Genomic DNA, 20,257 nt, shown 5'->3' on the forward strand with positions numbered 1-20,257 from the left:
ATCCCCAGCATCTCATATGGTCTCCCAAACAACTCCAAGAGTAATTCCTGAGTGCAGAGCTAGGAGTAAGCTCTGAACATTGCTGGGTGTGACCCAGAAAGCCATAAAAGACCTCAACCCCCAAACATAGCCTATCTAGCAGGAAAAAAAGCAATTCTCCTATTCTTCTGGGAACAGTGCTTCTAGTCCCTTGTCCAGATAGAGATAAGAAGGTGGGGCTCCCAGGGTAGGGTCTCAGCAGTGGACTCCAGAAGTACCACCTTGGCATTTAATGCCCCCAGTTCCCAACTGTTTCACTATAGTTATATCACAACTGCATAAAGTGCAGGGTTTTAGGTGCTTGTCTTGCATGCAGCCGACCCTGGGTTCTATCCCTCCCATCACCTATGGTCCACTGAGCATCACTAGAGGTCACTAGTGAGCAGGAGCAAACCTGAGCATTTCCAGGTATGCCCCCAAAATAACAACAAAAAAAGATTTCAGTTTAGACAAAGATCCCATAGGAATCTCCTAGTCTTAGCTCATGGTGTTCCATGGTGACTTGGGGGAGTGAGGCAGTAGACCAAACTGCAGAGATCAAGGCAGTTGAGCCTTGATCAATGCCTTGCCAGGAGTTTGGCAAGAGAGGAGAGAGGAGACTGAAGGTAAAAGAGAGGGGAGGGAGCTTGGAAAGGGGAATACTGAGGAAGGTGAGGGATAGGGTACTGCAGATGTGTGAACACTCCACAAGCGATGGTACCAGTGTCCAAAGTAAGGAGCAAGTCAGAGGCAGAGTGGCATGAGAGGGTGCAAGCCTTCTAGCCAGTATCGGCAACTGGTCTTCACACCAATGTTTCCATGCAGATCAATTAACTCACCAGTCCCTGCAAGGGACTGAGTTTTTCTGATTATGCCAGAAATCAGGCTAGGGGATTAATGCCCCCAAGAAGCTCTCAGCCCAGGCCGGATGGAAATTTGAGACTGAGTACCCCAACAATCCTTGCTGGGTTGTGGTGGGGACGCTATGGGACCCATGGCCTACACTGGCTCCGCAGAGTTCCCAGCAGCATTGGAGCCCCGTTGCCCTCAGTGGTAACGCCTGATGACACGCCCCATGATTGGCTGCTTTCCCTGTTTCCTGGCCACTTCTTTACTGGTGCTCCGCCCCTTCTCCAACTTGGTTCTTTGTCTCCTGGTGAGCTGCCTTGGAGGTCTTAGGGTCTCTTGCTCTCTACGCTCATCCCCTGTTCAGAGAAAACCCACTCCCTGCACCCTCCTACCCCCACCCAACCACAAACAAAAATAAAACTCCCCACCCTGTGGGAGGGCCTGCGGTGTGCTGAGGCTGCCCCTGCCTGCTCTTCCTCTCCTTCCTAGGCTCAGGGTGCACCGTGGGTCCTGTTCTGTGCTCTGCTGCGAGTCTGGGGCAGCGCAACTCAGCCCGCGGGCCCCAACCGAGGCTCAAGCCACGCCCCAAGTGGCCTCCAGGGGGCGCCGCTGCGAAGCCCGTGGTCGGACTCCCCGGAGCTGGCTTGGCGACGGGCGGGCGCCAGCGCCTTTGTGCCCCCTGGTTCTGCGGGTTCGCCCCACTTCCCGGTGCTCGCGGCTGGGTTCTGCCCAGAGCAGCCCTTCATCACATGTGTGCCGCTCACCGCCGCCTCATGTCTCCCCATGCCCGAGGTCCAACCCCCAGTCCCGGGCAGGCCCAGTGTCCACAAGTCCGCCTGGCCGGCTCCCCGGCTTGCGTGTGACGGTGGGTCTCCTCGCCCTGCTCCGGTCACGGCAGGTGCAGGGTTAAAGCCAGGAGAGGTTTTCCCGAATCGGGGAGGGGGGTGGGGAGGAGGGGCGGACCCCGTCCAGCCCCGCCCCGCGCCGGAGCCGAGCGGGAGCCCCGCCGGAGCCCGGCCGCAGCCCCAGCCACAGCCCGCACCCGCAGCGCCCGAACGCCGGACCCCACGCCCCGGCTGCGCCCGAGCCCGGGCCGGTGAGTCCCGCGGGGGCCGCGCCCAGGGCAAGTGGGGGGCGCGGGGTGTTGAATCCTAGGTGCTACCGCTCGGACCCGCCCCCCCTCCCGGAGCTGGAAGTTTGGGGCCGGGAGGCCCTGGCACCGGGGGTCACCGGAGTGTGGTTAAGGGAAAACAGAGGCTGGGTAACTTAGGGATCTGCTGGGAAGGAACCCCAGAGTCCAGCTGCCCATTCCTGCTGGAAACGCCCTGGGTTCTGGGACCCGAGAGTCCAGTGCGCATGGATGCCCAAATCCACCTCTCCCCTCTTCTGGACACTAGAAAGGCTGGCCTCGGGGATCTAGCATGGGCAATATCGAGGATAGCCCTTACGGGGAAATGTGGGACCCCCAACGTCTGCCGCTCCCCTTCCAGTTCCAAACGTTCCTCCGTTCCCCGGGTTTCAGCCTCATGCTGGTGGGGATGGAGAGACTGTGGAATGGGCCCCAGAGGATGGGGAGGATGCCCTGGAATTTGATTCCTGACAGCAGGTGCCAGACCCTGATGGCTGCCCATGCTCGCTGAAAGCCAGCCAGGGGGAGGGGACAGTGCTGGTGCAGACCCCCAGGGTGAGACTGTTGAGGAAAAAGAGGGGCCAGTGTGGCGTCCCACGTCTTCTTACCTCCCACCTTGAACTAGATCTTACTGGGTAGCCCCTAGGTAAGGGCAGGGGGATGGGAGGGCCCCTACTGTTCCCTGGGAAGTGAGGAAATTGTCTGGTGTCTAGAGTTCAGTGTTCTGGCCAGCAGGGCTGTTGGTCCTCCTGCCTGGGCGGTAGCGCTGACCTGTATTCCTTTTTTCCTCCAGGTGAAAGCAAGGTCTCTGGACCCGGCAGACTCCCCTGTAGTCCTATCACCTTGCAGAGTTGAGGTGAGGCCTCAGCATGGCCCTCACCAGGTCTGCGGCATGACCAGATAGCATGGCCTGCCACTGGAGGTGAACACCATGGCCACAGGAGGTGGCCGGGCCTTTGCCTGGCAGGTATTCCCACCCATGCCCACCTGCCGAGTGTATGGCACCGTGGCATACCAGGATGGGCACCTGCTCGTCTTGGGGGGCTGTGGCCGGGCTGGATTGCCACTGGACACTGCTGAGACACTGGACATGGCTTCCCATACATGGCTGGCACTGGCCCCTCTACCCACTGCTCGGGCTGGTGCAGCTGCTGTGGTGTTGGGCAAGCAGGTGCTAGTGGTGGGCGGCGTGGATGAGGGCCAGAGCCCCGTAGCCGCTGTGGAGGCCTTCCTGGCTGACGAGGGCCGCTGGGAGCGCCGCGCCACCCTCCCTCAGGCAGCCATGGGGGTCGCGACTGTGGAGAGAGGTGAGTGGATTTGCAAGGAAGGACCCTCCAGTGCCCCAGGGGATACGTTCCCTTTGAGATTGGACAGAGCTATAATTTGTGCCTGGGTTCCCTGCACTTGACTTTCTCTCCTGTGTCCTGCCCTGCCTAGCTCTGAACTGGGCTGTTTTTCTCATTTTTTTGTTTTTGTTTTTGTTTTTTGGGCCCTATCCGGTGGTGCTCAGGGCTTACTCACGGCTCTGCTCACAGGAATTATTCCTGGCATGGAGCTTGGGGGACTATATGGGATGCTGGAGATTGAACCTGGGGTGACCGTGTATAAGCCTTCCTGCTGCATTATGGCTCTGGCCCGAGCTGGGCTTTTAGCAGCCTTAACTGCCTTTTCCAACTGGCAAAAGGTGGGAGGCAGAGCCTAGATGGGGCTCTAGGCTGGCACCTCCTTGCCCCAGTCCCCCTCTCTGAGACAGGGAGGGGTGTCCAATGACTCCCACAGTTATAAATAGTCCGGGGGAGGGGGAGTAGAGCAGAGGCTTGGCTCAGAGCCCAGCAAGTGCTTAGATTCTCCCCTCCTCACAAGCACACACACACACCAGGGAGCCTGAGGTGGACAAAGGCCACGGTGGCCCAGGGACAGTTAGTTGCCATGGAAGCCTCCAGACTCCAGATGAGACTGACTGACCTCCCAGCTGACCCTGAGGGTGTAACAAGGCAAGACCCAACTCTTGTGAAAGGGTGGGTTTGCTCCTTTATGGAAACCTTGTGGCTAACGCCCCTATCCTGCAAGCCCAAACCCCTCTTTCAGCCCCTCGCTTATTTCTAGAGTGCCCTTCCCCTGTCTGAACCCCAAGCCCAGCAGATTCCTATATGCCCCCAACCTTGGTTTAAACCCTCTTTCCCTCCCTTCCTTCAGGCGACCCCCCTCCTCACCTTATGGCCTCAAGGTCTGACCACCAGTCCTGCTTGGATGCCAGGCTTGGTTGCCATAGCGTCTCCAGGGAGACCAAGATGGATTATAATTAGATCAGCTGCCTCCTGCTCTTCACTTGGAGGGTCTTGGTCAGAGTGGGAGCCCTACGCTTCCAGCCCCCACTCCAGGCTTGCAGCAGCGTTTCTGCTGCTGGAGAGACACATCATAAACACATGCCCCTCCCCCGCACCCCGGCACACTCCAACCTTCCCAGGCGGCTCTCAGGGTGGGGTGCACTGGCCAGGCTGGGGGCCAGTCTGAACCACTCTTTTCTCTGCAGATGGTATGGTGTATGCTCTGGGGGGAATGGGTCCTGACACGGCCCCCCAGGCCCAGGTCCGGGTCTATGAGCCCCGTCGGGACTGCTGGCTCTCCCTACCCTCCATGCCCACACCCTGCTATGGGGCCTCTACCTTCCTGCACGGGAACAAGATCTATGTCCTAGGTAAGAGCCTGAGATGAGGGGAAGGGCACAGCACGCTTATTCCTTTCCACATAGCTGACTGGAATCAGTCGGTAGTCTTGAATGAAAGTAGTTATGAGCCAGGCCTGCTAAGGCTCTGGTCTCCAGTGGCCTGCGGGGACTGGGAGATCACCCCCTTGTACCTCAGGGTCTGTGAGCAGACAGTCTGCCAGAGGGTCTAGTGTAGGGGGTGGGAGGGCTGGGTCCGGTGAAAGAGGAGGAGGAGCCTGCCAGGCTATTGGGCTCCCCCCAGGTGCCTGATTCCATTGGCAGGGGGCCGCCAAGGCAAGCTCCCAGTGACTGCTTTTGAGGCCTTTGATCTGGAGACCCGGACCTGGACCAGACACCCAAGCCTGCCCAGCCGCCGGGCCTTTGCTGGCTGTGCCATGGCCGAAGGCAGCGTCTTTAGCCTGGGCGGCCTGCAGCAGCCCGGGCCCCACAATTTCTACTCCCGCCCACACTTTGTCAACACTGTGGAGATGTTCGACCTGGAGCACGGTAAGCAGGGGCTGTCTGTGGGCTGTTCTCTGGCTCAGTGGATGGAGGGGTGCAGTATGAGTGAGGCTGGGTCTGACCTCCAGTTGCTTGCAGGGTCCTGGACCAGACTGCCCCGCAGCCTGCGTATGAAGGATAAGAGGGCCGACTTTGTGGTTGGTTCTCTTGGAGGCCACATCGTGGCCATTGGGGGCCTTGGTGAGTCTGGGGACTAGGGGTGGGGGGTCATCCTTCTGTCATCACCCAAAGGGCAGGGACTTGTTTTGTTTTTGTTTGGTGTTTGGGTTATACCTAGTGGTGTTCATGGATCTAAACAGGGATCTGCTTAGGGATCATGCTTGGCAGGGCCCCAGGGGATCATATGGGATGTGGGGGATCAAACCCAGTCAGTCATGTATAAGGCTAGTACCCTACCCACTATACTGTTGCTCTGGCCCATGGGAGGCAGGGCTTTGTGAGCATCCCTTGCCCAGTGTGGATGGATAGGGTGTGGTTTGTGTTGTGTGGGCCAACTCTTGGGGAGGGGTTCCTCTCAGCACCTGACTGAGGTCACTGTCAGCACAGGTGTAGCACAAAGCAGCCGGGCAAATAATGGCTGAATGAATGATAGCTGTCAGTGGACAAATAATCCACTGGTGAATGGACAGAGAGAGAAACAAGGCACTGATTTCAAACCCGTCCTAGGGTGATGCCTGGGTCATGCTTTGGGCTCAGGGAGCAAAAGACTTGGAGCCCCTGGTGTCTTCTCTAACCTCTGTCTCCTTCCTGCAGGAAACCAACCGTGCCCTCTGGGCTCCGTGGAGGGCTTCAGTCTTGCTCGGCGGCGCTGGGAGGCACTGCCTGCCATACCCACAGCGCGCTGCTCCTGTTCAAGTCTGCAAGCTGGGCCACGGCTGTTTGTTATCGGGGGTGTGGCCCAGGGTCCCAGCCAAGCCGTGGAAGCACTGTGTCTTCGTGATGGGGTCTGAATGCCTGTCTACTGGAGCAGTTTGGTACCATGGACAGATGTCTGTAGCTGCTTCTGCTGCTAAGGAAGCTCACTGTGGCTCTGTGAGATGGGATGCGGGAGGCACAAGGGGGGGCACTGAAGATACCACCTCGGGGACCTGGGGGGGCCTTCATCTTTAGCATAAGACACACATACGCTTACACCCACCTTTACCACCATTCATTCATGGACCATTCCTGGCTCCGCCCTTGCTCTGGAACCTGCTGAGCCCTCTGTCCAGTTCAGAAGTAGGCAGAGGGCAGAGCTGACCTCCTGCCTCATGTAGTTTCTTGTTCGACCTGGAGTTGAACAGGACAAGGCCCACCTGTGGGGATTCCTAGAGCACCTACAGTCCCCTCGGGACTCAGAAGCATTCAAAGAGAGTGGAGGACACAAAGGGACTAAAGAAGTGGATTTGAGAACTTCCAGAAGGCCATGTTAGCTTTGGGCCATGTGTACTTCTGGCTGTGACCTTGGGCAAGTCATTTCACCTCTCTGTGCCTCAGCATCCTCATCTGTAAATGGGGATCTCTGAAACCTTCTGGCCCTACCTACCTCACAGGGCTGTTGTGAGGACCCAGGGAGTTCAGATGTGGAAGTAAAGTGCTGCTAATATCTGCTGTGTTGCCACTGGTGTAGATAATGTGTTGCCCCTGCAGCCCCTTGAGTCTCTCAGAGATGCGGATCCACAAGAAGCCTCTTGCCTGTGACTCCTGCCCTAGGGATCGCAGCCTGTGAAACCACAGCTGCCCCTGTGCTGCTATCAGATGACCACTTTGCCCTACTGTCCTGGAGTTACAGACCTCACAGGGATGACTAGAGAAATGCTCAGAAAGTGACCTCAAATGTCATAGGTAGGAAGCCTCCAGCTTGTCAAAGAGAGAGTAGTCCTTCATGGGGGTGCCCTCAGACCCAGTTGTAGGGAATATACCTCTTTTTTTGTTTGTTTTTTTTTTTGGGGGGGTTCACACCTGGCGATGTTCAGGGGTAACTCCTGGCTCTGCACTGAGAAATTACTCCTGACAGTGCTTGAGGAACCATATGGAATGCCAGGGATTGAACTCGGGTCGGCCGCATGCAAGGCAAATGCCCTCTCCACTGTACTATCGCTCCAGGCCCAGGAAGGTACCTCTTGGGTAGGGCTGTCTGGCCACTTGGTGCAGGGGCTCACAACTGGGCATGCTACAGGAATGAGCAGGGGGTTCTTTGAAGCCCTGGTAACACTTCTGGACATTTAGCTTCCTGCCCACCTGCTCCCTTCTCAATGACAAGGCTGCCAGGCACCTAGCACCGAGGAACAAGCATCTTGAGAGCCAGGCATAGGACAGGCCAGTGCCCACTGCTCTCTAGTCTCTTGGCTCCCCTGGGCTGCAAAGCACAGATGGACCTCCATGCCAGTCATTCTTTAATGGACCAGTTGAGGCACTCTGAGACCCCGTTATGCAGATAGTGCTGCAGTGGCCTAGGCCTCGGGAGCTCCGGGAGGTCAGGCAGTGGGGAGACTAGGGCCTTGGGCTGTGCTGTGTCGATTCTACAGTGGCTGTCTTGCAAGGGTTGGCAGAAGTTCTGCTGGTATGTGGTGTTGGCAGTGGGAGGCTGGAGCTGTACAAAGTGGACAAGGCGCTGGGGGAGGTCACTGAATCCTGGTTCTTTCTGGAAACTGGTCCGGTAGGAGGACATAGGGGGCCCCTGTTGACTCAACTCCAGCTCACACGGTGCCCAGCGCAGGAAGGTGTGCTGCTGCCACAGGTGCTGTAGGTTTTTCCGCCTCCCGATTCCCTGCAGCATCCAGTAGGGCCCCTTCACAAAGGGCTCACAGTCAGCAGCAGTTTGGGCACGAGGTACTTCTGTGAGCCTCTCCCAAACCTAAGCGTGGCCTGGACCTAAACCTCCTTGGCCTGCCCCCCTCCCCATGCCTTCCACTCCAGGATGAAGACTCCAGAAAACTAGTGACCCCAGGGGAATGCACATTGTCCGGTGTCAGGTAGAACCCAGAGCAGAGTTCCCCCTCTGTTCAGGGATGGGCTATGCCTCAGGTGTCAGAGACTGGGAGACAGGTAGGCAGTCCTCTGTGTCAGGCTATCTCCTTCTTTTGGATGTCATCCCCTCCACCCGACTTCAACTTTACCCTGGCTGGGAGTCTTCATCTCTGCAACACTCACTTTGTCATAGGAAGTGCGGTTGTCATGCTTGGAGAAGTAGTGTTGCTTTACTGGCACCTTGAAAGATAGTGAGAAAGACAGTGAATGGGTGGAAATAATGCTTTCCTATATTTCTTTGATATTACCTTAGAGTCCATGATACAGGGGAGCTTCCAGAAACCACCAGCCCTAACTTACCAAACTACTAATACCCTGAAAAATAGACACAAATGAAATCAATACCTTACTTCCAGGACATCTCATTCTGGCATTTGACTCCAAAGCAAAAGCAGCAATAAACTACAGATTGGGGAAGGTGCTGAAGCATCTTCTAGAGGGGAAGTGATTCCTCTTTCACTCTGGGTCTTTTAACTCCCGATCACTCAGGACAAGGCTTTAGCTACCTCCTCCTCTACAGTTTACTCTTACCTCCTCAGATACAACCCACCAGGCTCCTGGCCCTCAAAACCACCTAGAAACAAGAATTTCTCTCTGCTTTGAGTTTTCTCCTAAGTCTTTACTGCCTGCTCTATATCTCCATGTAAATGCTTAATGGGAATTTCTAAGCACATGGCAGAACTCTGGATCATACCCCAGACCCGACCCACATACTGCCTTCTCCCAGTTTAGGTCTTGGCAGCTAGCGCCTCCAAACACCTCCAAATGCCCTTGGTTCTTTTCTTTCTCATGCTATATCCAACGTGCCAGGAAATCCTGTTGATACCTCCTTTCTTTCTTTCTTTTTTTTTTTTTTTCATTTTGGGTCACACCTGGAGATGCACAGGGGTTACTCCTAGCTCTGCACTCAGGAATTACTCCTGGCGGTGCTCAGGGGACTATACGGGAATTGAACCTGGGTAAGGCAAACGCCCTACCCGCTGTGCTATCACTCCAGCCCCCTTTCTTTCTTTCTTTCTTTCTTTCTTTCTTTCTTTCTTTCTTTCTTTCTTTCTTTCTTTCTTTCTTTCTTTCTTTCTTTCTTTCTTTCTTTCTTTCTTTCTTTCTCTCTCTCTCTCTCTCTTTCTTTCTTTCTTTCTTTCTTTCTTTCTTTCTTTCTTTCTTTCTTTCTTTCTTTCTTTCTTTCTTTCTTTCTTTCTTTCTTTCTTTCTTTCTTTCTTTCTTTCTTTCTTTCTTTCTTTCTTTCTTTCTTTCTTTCTTTCTTTTTTGTGGGGCTTCATCCAGCAGTGTTCAGGGCTTATTCCTGGCTCTGTGCTCAGGGATCAGAGATCACTCCAGGCAGGTTCAGGGAACCCATATGTGGTACCAGAAATCACACCTGGGTTGGGCATGTGCAAGGCTAGTGCCCTACCCACTTTATGATCACCCCAGCCCTCTGATACCATACCTCCTTTAATATGTGCTCAAGATAGGAGCATTCCTCTGCCTCACTTTTTTTTTTTTTGGTCACACCGGTAATGCTCAGGGGTTACTCCTGGCTCTGCACTCAGGAATTACTCCTGGCAGTGCTGGGGACCATATCAGATGCCGGGGATCGGAACCCAGGTTGGTCATGTGCAAGGCAAATGCCTTATCTGCTGTACTATCTATCGCTCCAGCCCTTCTGACTCACCTTTGTGGTTTTTAAAATTTTTTTTTGTAAAGAAAAAATTTGTAAAAGTCAAAATCTTTAGGATTAATTTTTTTGGGGGTCACACCTAGCAATGCACAGAGGTTACTCCTGGCTTTGCACTCAGGAGTTACTCCTGGCGGTGCTCAAGGGACCATATGGGATGCTGGGAATTGAACCCGGGTTGGCCGCGTGCAAGGCAAATACCCTACCCGCTGTATTCCAGTCTCTACAGGTCAAGATCTTTGTAATGGTTCATGACACTCAAGTGACATTGAATACATTTATTACCTCCAGCCATACTGGCCTCCTTTCCACCTTAAATATGCACACCTGGCACACCTTGAGCTTTGCACCTGTTCTTTTGCTTGGGAGACCTTTCCAAGCTGGCCAGGACTCCTCACTTCCTAAATACTACATTAGTCATTCCAGGACTCCAACTCTTCATTTTCTATCATCTGATACATGATTAATCACTGTTACAGCTCATTAAATGTCCCTGACTAAAACATAAGCTCGTTATAAATAAAGATCATTGTCTTGCCCACATCTGTAACTTTAACACTGAGAAGTGTGCCTCTGCGTTCTATCATGTTTGCTGCAAAATCAGTGAAAAGGAACAGAAGGCCCTCAGGGCATTTTCTTTGGCCCATTTGGGGCCAAGGAGCCATACACCCACTTCCTCCTCCCAAGTAAAGAGACACCAGCTGGAATGATAGTACAGTGGGTAAGTTATTTGCCTTGCATGTGGTCAAACTGGGTTCAGTCCCCAGCTTCCCATATGGTTCTCTGACCACTGCTAGGATTGATTCATGAGTGCAGCGACAGGAATAACCCCTGAGCATTGCCGTGTGTTGTCCAAAAGCAAAAAAACAAAAACAAAAAACCAAAACAAAAAACCAGTAAAGTGATACCCTTTCTCAGACCCCTAGACCTCAGCAGAGATCTCTCACAAGACCATCTTTTTAAAAAAACTTTTATTTTATTTTTTGGGTCACACCTGGCAATGCTCAGGGATTACTCCTGGCTCATGCACTCAGGAATTACTCCTGGCACTACTCAGGGGACCATATGGGATGCTGGGAAATCAAACCTGGGTCGGCCGTGTGCAAGACAAATGCCCTACCCACTGTGCTGTCGCTCCAGCCCCTCACAAGACCATCTTATCCAGCCTTTGTGCTTGGTGTCTGACCCCAGATTCCCTCTTCCCTAGCCACTCAGTTTTCCAACTTCTGCAAACTGAAACAAAGTGCCTGATGAGTTCAGGCTTAGTTAGATTGGGATACAAGTAGTCACTGATAGAAAATTCCCATATAACAGCCAGGGGCTAAGCTCTACTCCTGACTTCTGAAACAGAATTTCAGGGTTGAATCCTTAATACTATGTTTTTAAACATGATCCCTTTTGCTCGTCTTGCCTAAGACAGCATGAGGTAATCTCCAATGGAATGAAAGTTTCACAGAGGTGGGAAGCTACCTGGCCTTACCTTTCATTCCTCATAAAGCAAGCTGAAATGACAGATTGAAAACCTAGAGCCCTTTTAGGGAAAAAAAAAACCAGAAGAAAAAATCTTATTTTCAATTGCCAGCCAGTGCAATTGCTGGTAGTTACATGTCTAGTTTTTAAAAGAAACTGTGAAACTGTTTTCCAGAGTGTTGGTACTATTTTGCATACACCAGGAATATATGAATGATCCAGTTTCTCTGCACATCCACATTTGAGCTAGGCAGAGAGTTGTAGTCTTGACACCAAAGGCAAGAAAACATAAATCAAATATTTTCTTGAATTTTTTTTGTTGTTGTTTTGGGCCACATCCGGTGATGCTCAGGGCTTGCTCCTGGCTCTGTGCTCAATGATTGCTCCTGGTAGTGCTCAGGAACACTTATTAGGTGCTGGGGATTGAACTTGGGTTTGATGTATGCAAGACAAATGCTCTACTCACTGTACTATCTCTCCTGCCTGATAAATCTTACTCAAAAACTTTAAATGTAAAGAGGAAAAATGAGTGACAGATTGCAAAAGAATATTTGCAAACTATATATCCATTAAGAGGTTAGTATCTAGAATGTTAAAAGGATGTTCACAATTCAAAATTAAAATGCCAATCTAATTAAAAAATGGTCTAAAGATCTAGACATTTCATCAGAGAGCATATACAGATGACAACCCATGAGAAGTTAACTAACATCATTAAACATAAGGAAAATGTCAATCAAAACCATCAATCAGAGCAGTTAAAAAATAGAGACAAGAACAAATGTTGGTGATACGCAGAGAAACTGCCTCTGTGAGAATATAAAGTAGTACTACCACTCTGCAAAACAGTTTAGTTTTAAAATTAGCCTAAAAGGCAGCCCAATGTCTTAAAATGCCCCTGTCTGGAAAGCATGAGGCTGAGAGTTCAATCTCTAGCGCTGCTTACATGTCCCAGGGACACTGCTATCTGGGACCCCTCTCCAGAGCTGCAATAGAGAATGCAATCTGTCACACAGCTAAAGTGTGCAGTCCCCAGAAAGCACAGAAACTAAAAGACATGCAGTGTAAAACACATGGGTGTAATCCATGTTGAACAAGCATGTGAGTACTATGATGACCCTCCATTGAGTTCTACAACCAGAATGTGTATGCATACATTCACATAGACAGGCATGACCCCCAGCTAGCACATGTGTAAGCACCATAACCTAAAATGTGTGTGGCTTCTCTAAGCACCACTAGGCCTGAGCACTTCACTCCTTGGCCTGAGCATCAAACCATCAAGACTGAGTATTATCAGAAGTGACTCCCAGCCCTCTCACTGGCACTGCTGAAAAGAGGGCTCTAATTTTTTTTGGGGGGGTTATAGCTGGCAATGCACAGGGGTTACTCCTGGCTCTGAACTCAGGAATCACCCCTGGCAGTGCTCAGGGGACCATGTGGGATGCCAGGAATCGAACCCGGGTCGGCCGTGTGCAAGGCAAACACCCTACCCTGAACTATTGCTCCAGACCCAAGGCCCTAAATTTTAAAAGTGGGGCCAGAGTGATAGTAGAGTGGGTAGGGCATAATATCTGGCACCATATTGGTCCCCTGATCCCTGCTGGAAGTAAGCCCTGAGCTTCATTGGATATGGCTCAAAAGCAAAGAACAACAAAAAAGTGGGGCCAGACAAATAGAATGGGGGGGGGGGGGTTAGGCATTTGCTTTGCATGCAGCTGATCTCAGTTCAATCCCTAGCATTATATATGGTTCCCAAGTATGACCATTAATGATTTCTGAGCATAAAGCTAGGATGAGTGCTGCTGTGTATGGCCCAAATCCCTCCCCCGAAAAAGTGTATGAGGGGCCAGAGTGATAGTACAGAGGATAGGGCACTTGCCTTGCATACGGCTGACCCAGGTTTGATCCTTGGCATCCCATGTGGTCCCCAAGGGCCACCAGGAATAATTACTGGATGCAGAGCCAAGAGTAATCCCCAAGCATCACTGGGTGTCACTTCAAAACAAACAACGGGGCTGGAGTATTGCAGGTAGGGCATTTTCCTTGCACACTGCCCACCAGGGTTCAACCCTCAGCATCCCATATAGTCCCCTGAACACTGCCAGGAGTAATTCCTGAGTGTAGAGCCAGGAGTAACTCCTGAACATTGCGAGATATGATCAAAAAACAAAATAAAACAAACAAAAAAAGTGTATAATTCTCCGCCCCCTTCCCCCCTACTCCAACACACAGTGAACATCACCACCACCACAACTGCAAAATAAAAGGAAAGGAAGAAAAGAAAACAATAAAAAAAAAAAACTAGACATGCCACTACTATGATTGAGCAACTACCCTGCTGGGGATTTATTCCAGGGGAATGGGAACCTTCATTTACCCCAAAACATACATGTTCATTGCAGCTTTATTTATAAGTCAAAAGCTGCAATCAGTCCAGATATTTTTAAAATTGGTGAATGGTTAAACAAACTGCTACATTCACAGTAAAGCAGTCCTCAGTTTTAAAAAGGAATAAACTACAGATACACACAACTTTAAATAATCTCTTATTTTTGTTTGTGTTTTGGGGCCATATCTGGCGATGGTCAGGGCTTACTCCTGGCTCTGAGCTCAGAAATTACTTCTGATGGTGCTTGCGGGGACCATATGGGATGCTGAGATCAAGCCTGGGTCAGCTGCATGCAAGACAAATGCCTTACCCACTGTACTATCCCTCCAGCCCCTGAAAGAATCTCTAGGAAATAATGCTGAGCAATATGTCAGTAGTCAGGGTGTGGACAGGAAGTACACTTGGCTTAAACACAGATGACCTGATGTTGTTCCCAGCAACCCATATGGTCCCCTAGCCCTACTAGGGGTGATCACTGAGCAGAGTCAGGAGTATCTGATAACAGCTGGGTGTGACCATAAGCCAACCAAACAAAAAAGTCAGTCTCCAAAGGTTGTGAACAAGATTGTCCCATTTATATATCACTAATTTCTTTTCTTTTTTATTCTTTTCTTTTCTTTTCTTTTTTTTCTTTTTTGGAGGGGGTACACATACCCTAAAATATTTAGGGCTTCTTCCTGGCTCTGTGTTCAGGGATCACTCCTGGTGGTACTCTGGGGACCAAGTCTGCTGCAAGCACCTTAATTCCTGTACTATTTTTTTTTCCTCCCAACATTAATTTTTTTTGGTGGCAGGGAACATACTGGCCCCACACCTGGTTCTTGTGCCACACCTGGTTCTTGTGCCCAGAGGTCTCATGTGGCTCCATGTTCAGGAACCATACCTGGTGGTATACAGGGATATAAGTAGTGGCAGAATTTTAACACATTGTTGTGGCCCCAGCTGTAAACTAAGCAAGTGTATTAACATCTAAACTATTTATCCACCCTGATTTCTTTGTTTTTATAGAGGCCACACCCAGTGAGGCTCAGGGAACCTAGGGTCCATTTCTAGTAATACTTGGCTAGAACATTTTTTGGTTTTTGTTTTTGTTTTTGGACCACTCCCAGCAGTGCTCAGGGCTTACTCCTGGCTCTGCACTTAGGAATCACTCCTGGCAGAGCTTAGGGATCATATGGGGTGCTAGGTTTGAACCAGGATCAGAGGTGTGTGAGGCAAATACCCAACCTGATTTACTATCTCTTGGACCCCTGTTAGAACATTTTTTAAAGTGGCAGTTTGAATGTAAATGGAGGAGAAATGGGGGGTGGGGGTGATAGGAGTGAGAAGGGTGAAGCAGTGGGAGACTGGTAGTGTGATCATGAAAGCAACTCCAGAGACCCTTGTGCTATGGCACAGGAAGTTGACAGGATTGGGGAAGACACAACTATATGGTGATAACAGTTTATTTTAGTTTCTGCATCACTCCTGGGAAGACCCAGGGGACCATGCAGTAATGGGAATCCAGGGCTTCCCACATGAAAAGAATGTACTCCAGTGCTTTGAGCCATGTGCCTGGCCCCAGTAATATTTTGTAGATCCTAATACACATACTCAGAAGGAAAACAGGAGAAATCTTTTTTTTTTTTTAATCACACCAGGCGATGCACAGGGATTACTCCTGGCTCTGCACTCAGGAATTACTCCTGACGGTGCTCAGGGGACCATATGGGATGCTGGGAATCGAACCTGGGTCGGCCACGTGCAAGGCAAACGGCCTACCCACTGTGCTATCACTCCAGCCCCCAAACAGGAGAAATCTTAATAAGAGAGGTATATAGCATCAGTGAGTAAGTCCTGGGAGTGATGTAATACTGTAGCTTTTTTTGAGTAGGGGTGTCATATACCCAGTGGTGCTCAGGGGTTACTCCTGGCTCTGCACTCAGGAATTGCTCAGGGGACCACATGGATGCTGGGGGATCGAACCTGGCTTGGTCACAGGTAAGGCAAGAGCCCTATCTGCTGTACTCTCCGACCCATTATACTTTAGTTTTGAAATATGGGGAAATTAGGCAAAATATAAATGTGGAGTGATAGGTATTCTCTTATAACTCCTATGATCTACAATGAACTCCAGAAAAATCTTAATTCTAAGAAAATGTGGGGGCCTGGGATAATTTCTAATTGACCTCCAATTTTCTCCCCCACCTCTATCTTCAGCTATAAAGCCATACATAGCCTTAAAAAGTGGATGCTTCTGTTGTCAGGCAGTTCTGACTTTGGAAACCCACTATTTTCACAGTGGCAGAATAATCTATTTACTCCCACTGATTTGAGTTCTGTTCTCACAGCTGTGGGAGAAGTTCATGGTTCCCTCCCAATGCAGGCAGTTCAGGGAATTCTTGGAGAGAATTTTACCTCCATCTTTGTTTCTAGGCGCGCAGGCAAGAGACTCTCTGCGTCGCTCTCTTCTGGGAGCTTGCTTTTAAGTCTCTGGATGCTGGCCGTGGATGGGATTACACGGCACTGGGGGCAGTCCCTGGGTATGACCGCCTAGCTACTGGGAAATGGGAAATCTGGGCAGAGCAGGCCCAGTCCTGATCCGAGCAGCCTTGGAGGTCTCAGCCCTGGGTCCCACACACATGGGTTCTTCTGCCGGTACCTTCATGCGTGAGGCTCGTCCAAACATGTGGAGAGGGGCCTTGAGCTAGGTTCTGGAGGTCTTCGGCCACTGGGAGCTGTGCTCAGGGTGGGGAGGGAAGCTGGAGCCCATCCCTTCCGAGGGGCCCCAGGGAAGACAGCCAGGCACGCAGGCCTCTTGCTGACTTCAAGAATAAAGAGAGGGGCTGAGGAGATAATACAGTGGATAGGGTGTTGGCCTTGCACAGAACCAAATGGGTTCAACCTAAGGGTTCCTATATGGTACCCGGAACACTGCCAGTAATAATTCCTAGGTGCAGAACCAGGAGTAACCCCTGAGCATTGCCAGGTGTGCCCCCCACCCCCCCCAAAAAAAATAGAATGGAGTATTACAGTTCCCAAGAGGTGGGAAGGTGAAGGCTAGAAATAAATTAATTTTGTTTAGAGAGAAAATAAATAAATTTTCTTGCACTGAAATGACAAAAACAAAATTTCTATCTGCCTCAAGGTAAAGAAAGTAGATTTCTCGTCTTGGAAGCCTTTCAACACAACAGCTATAGCCAGCCAGCTGAAAACTGTTATCTCTCAGCTAATAAGAAAACATAATGTGTTCCCTGAGCAGTGTAATTACAACAGTTTTAGACCTGGAAGGAGCTATGAGACTTGGCATCTTGGCACTTATACAACCTGAGTCCAAGACACAGAGATCATGGATCAGGAAACTCGCTCAATGAGCTAGAGTGCATGTCTTACATGCTTGTGGCCTTGAGTTCAATCCCCAGCACCAAAATATCACTGAGCATGACCATAGTAGTCATCAGCACTGCTGACTCTGAGAAGTACCAAATCATTGGGTCAAGTATTGCTGGGAGCAGCCCCCAGAACCAGTGCACTGCAGGGGAGGCCTCCTCTCACACAAGACAAACAGATAGTGCTCTTTAGGGTTGCTGATAATGCTAATATGAGGCTTTCTAGCCTTTACTTCAATCAAAACATTTCCCAAAACATGTTTTCTATTCTGTTCCTCTGTCCCTGGAGAGAGGTTAAGAAGGAATGTTCCAGGGCGAGAGAGATAATACTAAACTGGATTTGATCCCTGGCACCCCATCTGGTTTCGAGCACCACCAAGAGGGACCCCTGAGCACAGAGACAGGAGTAATTCATGAGCACTGCCAGGGATAGCCCCCAAAACAAACAAAGAAACTTCAGTGGACAGAGTATGTTCCAGATACTTTTCTAGGTTCTTTCCTCCTCCTCTACCTTGTGCTTGCTCAGGAGGTTCTTGAATTTTGCTACTTATCAGGCTTAACTTCGAAGGTCACTGTGAAGTTCTGGAAGGGGTTGGAAGGCAGAAGAGAGAGGGGGTTTCTCTATCTGAGATTATCACCTGAGGTCACCACTGCTCTGAGGCTGGTCCTGTTTATATCACTTTCTCCTTTAGGGCTCTCAGAGTCAAACTGTCTCCTTGCCCCTTCACCTAGAAGTACTAATCATTTGGTGGGTAGTGAAGACCATCTTTCCTTGAAGCTGCCTCACATACTCCTTCATATTTCATTTTCCTGAGTTCTCCTATTTTGAGTGGGCTTATTATCTTTTTATTTTTTGGGCCACATCAGTTATATTCGGGGGTTACTCCTGGCTCTGCACTCAGGAATTACTCCTGGCGGTGCTCGGAGGACCATGTGGGATGCTGGCAATCAAACCTGGGTTGGCCGCATGCAAGGCAAACGCCCTACCCTCTGTGCTATCACTCCAGCCCCATCAGGGATCACTCTTGGTAGGGCTTGTGGGGCCAATAGGTGTTGGGGATTCAACCTGGGTTGTCCACATGTAATGCTAGTACCCCTCTTTCCCCCCGCCCCACTGTACTATCACTCCAGCCCCAAGGGCTTTTTACCTTTTTACTGTTGGGACACAGACAGATCCAGGTGCCTCCTCCATGTTTCCGGGCTGGAAACAGTGAAGGACCTGAGCTCTCGCTCCCGTTCTTTGGAAGTCATTCTTTCAGCCACTTCTGCCATCATCCCAGTCCAGTCCTTCTTGACCAGCCATGCGGGGAGGTAGTCAGCCATTTTCAATACTGCTTCCCTGACCAAAGACACCTACTCATTCCTGGGCCTCCGAACTGTGTAAAGTTCAACTAGACCATGTGCTTTCTTGGCATCAAGAAATCTAATCTGGAGGGCAGTTGTGGCTAAAATCAAGGCTTCCTTCCACGGTTTGAGAAGATCTCTTTCCAGGGTCACCTTCTCATCTGACTCTTCCTCCCTCTAGAAGGAATTGAGCAAGAGCGTTCAGTCCGGTGCTGGCTCCTGGCCGGCCTGTCTGTGGGGGAAGACCTGTCATTTCAGGAAGAGAACCAGACCTCATGCATGTCCTGGGGAAAGGCTAGTCTCATTTGTCTTTTCAGTTGTGGTAAGGCTGGGATGATGCTTTTGAAATCTGAGAGAAGCAGAAACATGCCCAGCATCCCCCTGTCTTTCCCACCCCCAAGGGCTGTCTTGTACCTGACATCGTTGCAGAAACACTGCTGGAGGCTTCGGCTTGGCTGCATGGCGGTATTCTCGAGCACCATCACTCCTGAACTGACCTCTGTAGTGCCCATAGAATCCACTGTTGTACTATAATAAGGCAGGCAGGAGGGTGAATCCCATCCAAATGCCCACCCATCAGTCCCAAAAGTTAGGGCCAGAGGCCAGGAAAGAACCATAGAGGGGCAAAAGCGATAGTACAGCAGGGAGGGCATTTGCCTTGTATGTGGCTGACCCAGGATCGATCCCCGGCATCCCATATGTCCCCTGAGCACTGCCAGGAGTGATTACTGAGATTACTGAGTAAAGAGTGAGGAGTAATCCCTGAGCATTGCCGGGTGTGACTCAAAAAGCAAAAAAAAAAAAAAAAAAAAAAAAAAAAAAGAACAAGAAAGCAGCACAGCTCTGCAGATGCAGAGGAGCCAGTGAAAGGGTTTCTCCTATCCTCAACTCTGCTGGCTCCACCTGGCAGGGCTATTTGCTGGGAGAGGAGGGGACTCCTGCCCTGTGCTCAGGGATCTCTCCCAGTGGTGCTTGGGGAACTGTATGGTGCTGGGGATCAAACTAGGGCTGACCACATGCAAGGCGAGTGCCTTAACACCTATACTATTTCTTCAGTCACAACTGAGGAGCATTCTACACGGTAGAACAGGAAAGGCAAAGATTCAGAGGCCAAACTCTTCCTGAGAGCTTCCTAAAGACTGCAGGCATGTCTGGTCACCACAGTTATAGTCCTATGTAGAAAGAACCTATCTAGAGCTGGCTTTACAAGGGATCCTAAATAGGAGTGGGAGTCCCCTTGTTCTCTCATCCCATCAAAGATTTGGGACACCAGCTTATCTGTTCATTCTCTCTGTCAAACAGCCTTTGCTCTCTCTTCAGTTTAGTTTAACAGTATTTACTGGGTCATTTTTACATGCCCGACAAGGAGCGAGGCATATGATATACAGATGGAAGCAAACAGTCTTTGCCCTTCAAGATGTCCCCAGGCCAGAGAGTAGTCAAATTTCAGAAATTTGAGATGGGGAATCAAGCAAATATCTTGAGTAATAGTAGATTTGGAGGGTGATGAGCATAAGGTGTTTGAAAGAGTAGTTAAGGCTCCAGGGGTCACCTCAGGATGTCAGGGCGAGAAGCAGGCAGTTCAGGAGCTCCAAGCAGCCTGAGTGCTGGATGAAGCCTTATTGCTTTAGTCTCACGATTTATTCAAATTTCAGACACTATCCCAGGGCCAGGGGCCAGGATTAGCAAGTTAATGCATTCTTACCCAGGAGCCTATAATATCATTTTGCATCTTTCCAGGAAAGAAGAAGAAAAGGCAAACTTTCCTTTTATC

The 20,257-nt window shown here is 50.5% G+C and overlaps 2 protein-coding genes across 2 annotated transcripts; one reads left to right on the forward strand and one right to left on the reverse strand.

Moving 5' to 3' along the window:
• Window positions 1–962: 962 nt before the first annotated feature.
• Window positions 963–6,815, forward strand: KLHDC8B (kelch domain containing 8B). Its single transcript, XM_012934224.2, has 6 exons — window positions 963–1,963; window positions 2,790–3,303; window positions 4,530–4,694; window positions 4,986–5,210; window positions 5,304–5,405; window positions 5,979–6,815. Exons 2-6 carry the CDS (start codon window positions 2,928–2,930, stop codon window positions 6,173–6,175), a joined length of 1,065 nt encoding a protein of 354 aa, XP_012789678.2. The 5' UTR covers window positions 963–1,963; window positions 2,790–2,927; the 3' UTR covers window positions 6,176–6,815.
• A 778-nt stretch (window positions 6,816–7,593) lies between these two features.
• Window positions 7,594–20,257, reverse strand: C4H3orf84 (chromosome 4 C3orf84 homolog). The gene is made up of 4 exons (XM_004615132.2): window positions 20,189–20,257; window positions 18,898–19,011; window positions 8,358–8,414; window positions 7,594–7,995 (listed from the first exon to the last, which is right to left on the reverse strand). The coding sequence occupies exons 1-4, from the start codon at window positions 20,213–20,215 to the stop codon at window positions 7,594–7,596; spliced, it is 600 nt and encodes a 199-aa protein (XP_004615189.1). The 5' UTR covers window positions 20,216–20,257.

Source organism: Sorex araneus, chromosome 4 (genome assembly GCF_027595985.1).
Source record: "Sorex araneus isolate mSorAra2 chromosome 4, mSorAra2.pri, whole genome shotgun sequence".
NCBI classification, from domain to species: Eukaryota; Metazoa; Chordata; class Mammalia; order Eulipotyphla; family Soricidae; genus Sorex; species Sorex araneus.

What these genes read in the sequence shown, in the direction of transcription:
- KLHDC8B (XM_012934224.2), top strand. Translation starts at nt 2,928, where the DNA reads ATGGCCACAGGAGGTGGCCGGGCCTTTGCCTGGCAGGTATTCCCACCC. An exon ending in GATGTTCGACCTGGAGCACG is followed by an intron (nt 5,211 to 5,303) that starts GTAAGCAGGGGC and finishes AGTTGCTTGCAG; the next exon opens with GGTCCTGGACCAGACTGCCC. An exon ending in CGTGGCCATTGGGGGCCTTG is followed by an intron (nt 5,406 to 5,978) that starts GTGAGTCTGGGG and finishes TCCTTCCTGCAG; the next exon opens with GAAACCAACCGTGCCCTCTG.
- C4H3orf84 (XM_004615132.2), bottom strand. Translation starts at nt 20,215, where the DNA reads ATGCAAAATGATATTATAGGCTCCTGG. An exon ending in ATGATATTATAGGCTCCTGG is followed by an intron (nt 19,012 to 20,188) that starts GTAAGAATGCAT and finishes GCCTTATTATAG; the next exon opens with TACAACAGTGGATTCTATGG. An exon ending in TGTTTCTGCAACGATGTCAG is followed by an intron (nt 8,415 to 18,897) that starts GTACAAGACAGC and finishes CTATCTTTCAAG; the next exon opens with GTGCCAGTAAAGCAACACTA.